Source organism: Phalaenopsis equestris, unplaced genomic scaffold, assembly GCF_001263595.1.
Source record: "Phalaenopsis equestris unplaced genomic scaffold, ASM126359v1 Scaffold202222, whole genome shotgun sequence".
NCBI classification, from domain to species: Eukaryota; Viridiplantae; Streptophyta; class Magnoliopsida; order Asparagales; family Orchidaceae; genus Phalaenopsis; species Phalaenopsis equestris.
This window is the reverse complement of record NW_018221937.1, coordinates 1-4,572: the sequence shown is the minus strand read 5'-3', so window position 1 is coordinate 4,572 and position 4,572 is coordinate 1. Positions and strand designations below refer to the sequence as shown.

The 4,572-nt window shown below is 36.5% G+C and overlaps 1 protein-coding gene across 1 annotated transcript; it reads right to left on the bottom strand.

Annotated features, from left to right (window-relative positions):
- Positions 1-2,716: 2,716 nt before the first annotated feature.
- LOC110036074 (bZIP transcription factor 53-like) lies at positions 2,717-3,895 on the bottom strand. Its single transcript, XM_020740426.1, has one exon. The coding sequence runs from the start codon at positions 3,255-3,257 to the stop codon at positions 2,907-2,909; it is 351 nt and encodes a 116-aa protein (XP_020596085.1). The 5' UTR covers positions 3,258-3,895; the 3' UTR covers positions 2,717-2,906.
- Between the last annotated feature and the right edge of the window lie 677 nt (positions 3,896-4,572).

Sequence of the window (4,572 nt, the reverse complement as noted above, 5' to 3'; positions counted from 1 at the left end):
GGAGCACAAGGGATACTCAAACCTTGAGCCGACGACCCATTCAACATACTTAAGAAGCTAAATGACAATGTCTACCAAATAAACTTATTAGGTGACTCTAAAATTTTGACAACATTCAATGCCACAGATCTCACTCCTTACCACAAGGAAGAAGAAGCTTCAACATATGTTGTCGAAGCTCACCCACCTCCAAGATATTGATGCGGGGTTGCTTGTACGGTTGAGTAAAATAAGAGGCCTACACAGTCTTCCCCCAGGATCGGACCGATCCATCATATTAAAATCCCGCCTTCTATCCTATGTCTGAGTCATTCCCATTGTTGTCTGATCCCGACTTTCTACATATAGAGATGTAAAATGTGATGTATGCAATTATATTTATAATATTTCAATATGGGATATTATGTAAGTATGCATATCCTTATGAAGTAATATAAAACTTTTTAATTAAGTCTCAAATATCGAACATATATACAGGATTAGTTTTAGATAACAAAATACTTAACAATATATATTCTTACTCAAAGTTAAGATGTTATAACTGGAATAAAAGTTCGATTATTTTTGTACTTTTTGATAATTGAAAATAAAGTAAACAACTAACTAACTTAACTAAAATATTTGCAAGTTGAAGACAATATAAGTAAAATATATTTTTCTTTATCATGAACCAATGATAAACATAGAAATTCAGTTGTGGAAGTATACTAAATATGTTGTGCCAAATAGGAGCAATAATATTCTTTACCCTTACTAGAGATGTTATAAAGAACCTTGGTTAATCTATAGTTTGAATAGTCTTGAAGATCGGCTAGACAGGGAAAATACTAGCTCTCACTCTAGAGTTCCCTCTTCTCCCTCCACTTTGGGGCTAACATCTCGTATCAAAACCTAACACTATAAGTCAAATTGGGGGAATTAGCCTATTTATTTGCACTCAACCCCATGAACTACATTCTCATTCATGATATCAATATGTGATTCCAACCATTTGTTGACTGAGACAATACCATCTCGGATCTTACATGTTCTCACAACAGGTTTTAACATCTTAATTGACCAAATCAAGATGTAAATGAATTGCAAGGTTTTGAATAATCACAACTTCTTCCAACATTGAAGTCTAATAATTCACATAACTTCCTTTAAACATTTAATTACTTATCATTTTAAAGAAAAATATAAAGAAAACTACTCAGAATCCATGGAGAAAACACAACCACACATGAGTTTAGAAGTAGAAATCATGCACACAAACAAGAAATCTAAATTAAAAACCAAGTATAATCACAAAGATGAACACTTATCTCAAATTCTCTCCACCAAATGTCTTGAAGTTCCTTTGAATTCTCTTCCTTCTCTCACAATACAAACTAACACTCAAATTTAAGTCTTTTCTTATAAAAATCCAAGGGGTGTCTTGGTGTCTCTTCAAAAAGGTGTCTCTATTAGTTGAATCTTCTAAAAGTTTCCTCCTCATAAGCTAATTGAATGAATTTTCATGTCCATGAGCTATTTCCCACATTTTTTTTATCAAGGGTTGCTTCAAACACCTCTTCAAAATTCAGCTCCAATTAATATTTCTTCAAGTACTAACTTTGGTGCTTAAGCACGAAGTACGTGGCGCTTAGGCACCCCAGTTCATTTTTGCACCTTTCTTCATTTTTGCTCCAAATTTGATCTTTTTTCACTTCTTTTAGCATTTTCCATTCATTTGATTGTACATACAAGAAAAACACTCAAATACCTTTCATTAAATCGCAATATCTCAAAAATAGGTATAAAAATGTGCAAAAAAATACTATATATTTTAGGTGTATCAAACCCTGCCCCTATGCCCTATTCGCCCGCATCCTCTCCTAGTCGTTGCACACCCCTTCCTTTTATTCATACCCTTACTTCTTAGGATCTTACATTTGTTTTCTCTCCTTCATCTCCAAATTATGCATGTTATCTTCTTAGGTCTAACCAGTCTTCTTATTGATTTTTCTGCTCTAGTGGTTTTCTTGGCATTCTCCCTCATTCGAGGTTGTATCCTTCAACAGCGTCTGGTGCGTGGGCGGTATCTTGCCAAGGTGATGTGTATCCCCACTCTGTTCCATCCTCTCGGCATCTTCATTTGTCGTTTTTGCACTCCCTGTTCCTCAAGCAGGTTGTTTGACCCTTTTCCAAGCTTCATTCAGTAGTACAGGTGAGCCACACCTTCCTCCCAGGTTGTTGCATCACCCCCTATGCCACCTCCTTTCTATGTCGTGCCGCCTAGCCCTCTCCCAGCAGGCTGTCGAGCCTACAAAACTCCTCCAACACCCGTCCAATCTCCGTTGGCCATCTGCAACCCGCTCTTTGCCACACTCCTCTGTCGAAGGCTCATTGAGCATCCTTATAGTCGTCACCACCCTTCCTTAGCCCCTTCCAGCGGGGCCTATCAAGATTGTTTTCGTCTTAAGCTTAGTCTATTTCGACATTTACTATTTCATCCACTGTTTATGTGTTATTTACTATTTTTTTATTACTGATGAAGAGTCGTCCCTATACTCGTTTAAAGTTCAACAATAAAATTTGTGGCGTCGTATTGTGTTTTCTTAATTCACATAATCTCCACCTGTGCTTGATTCAGACATTAATACTAAATTGAGTTGATGATATTATTGACTGAAAATTTGTAACTGGAATTTTCTACTCTCAAAAAGGATTAACTTGAATAAAATTTGTGGCATTCAACATCCAAAAGGATTAATTTATATTGACTACAAATGACACATACATTGAACAAAGTCACAACCCACACAGGAAGCAGACAGAATGCATAAAGCTTCAGAAATAAATTAATATTAAAAAACGAAACCCAAGACATGATCCTGCAAGCTGAAAGCAAAGCACACACATCAGACAAACTAAGCAAGACATCACTGCAACATGTTGGCATCTGCAATTATGGGATGTGAAAGACAAAAATGTTGCCATGGTTTCAGCAAGGGATCAGGAATCTCAGGAATATCCATGGCCATCCCACTGAACTCTTCCACAAAATGAAGAACAGAATTAAGATATTTGAGTCTATCAATCAATTCCATAACCTCGGACCTCATGATTGTGTTCTTAGAGTTCATTGCCACATAATCCTGGGTGTACATGTTCATCTGCATCTCAATCCGGCTATTCTCATTCTTTAGAAGAGTAACATCATTCAGCAGGTCATCAAGATGTTGTCGTTTTCTCATTCGTGATCTTCGAGCAGAATCCCTGTTGGACTCCATTCTCTTTCTCTTTCTCTCATCAAATATCACAGCTTGTGAGCCTTCCTCACAACTAGATGATAGGCGAGCCAGCTTTGCAGTCGTCCCTCACTCAAAAAAGCCTTTTTTTATTATAAAATTTCTCGGCTTGGGATTGGGAAAAACAAGATTTTTTTTTTTTAAAATTTAAATGAAGCAATCAATCAATGAACAAAAGGCATAATTCATGAGAAGACGTAGAACCAGTAGAGAAATACAACCGAGAAGGACTGGAGGAAACAGATCATGGGGCTTGAAAAATTCATCAAATCTAGAGAAAGTCTTCGCACAAGAACATAGATCTCTCAAATCTCAGACAGAACAGAGATTTGTAAGATTAAAAAGACGAGATTTTGATGAAAATATTGGAATTCCGGAGATGGGTGTTCCCCCGGAAGAGCATCGAAAGGACAAAAGCAACCACCTTTCACGAATATCAGAAACCAAAGGACGTGATTCAAGCAGGAGAACCAAAAACGAAATCAGAGACCCTAAATTTTATATAAAAACGAAGAATATAAAATAAACAGCTGGAAAGAGAGCAGTTTGGTCGGAGCGGGGAAGGCTGGAACAAGTGGCGTTGATGGCATTTTATAGGAAGGCGGAGGGGCATTTTAGGAGAAAGAATTGAGATAAACATGAACATTGCCAGTCGCAATTGATTCTAGAATCTCTTGAATACATCCATGACTTAAGAAAATCATTTTGCTTTTTCAGCTGAAAAAAGTATCCTTCGAAATGAATCTTATGTAAGAAATATCTATGTTTATTAAACATCTAAAATTAATAATTATGAAATGGGCTTTGAGTTCAATGCTATGTCAACAAAAATTATATTTACAGTAAAGGCGGCTTCGAATAAAACGTGCGCAAAAGACCAAGCCGACCGAGGGCTGTTTCGAAGACGTTTCTGGCTATTCAATTTGCTTTAATATGCGTGCAAGGAAAAACAATGTACAGAACTCCACGAATCTTAAAGACGATCATATTTCTCCAGGCAGCAAGTCTTGCGTAATTATGTACGCGAATATTAATGCTTATCCTGTTTCACCAACCCACATCTGTAAGATGCTCAAAAAGCCAATCAAACCACAGAAGGTGTTCGAAGCATTTGTTAAAAAATTGATTTTTTTTTTTAATTTTAGGATGGTTGATGAGTTTCGAATGTGAAAATTTTCATCGCGATAAAAAATGACCGTTTCACTCATAAACTTTCAAGAATTCTTAAAAAAAAATTGGACGGTGGGTGAGCATGATGACGAAAAAATATTACCTCAGGAGTACTGATGACTGATGC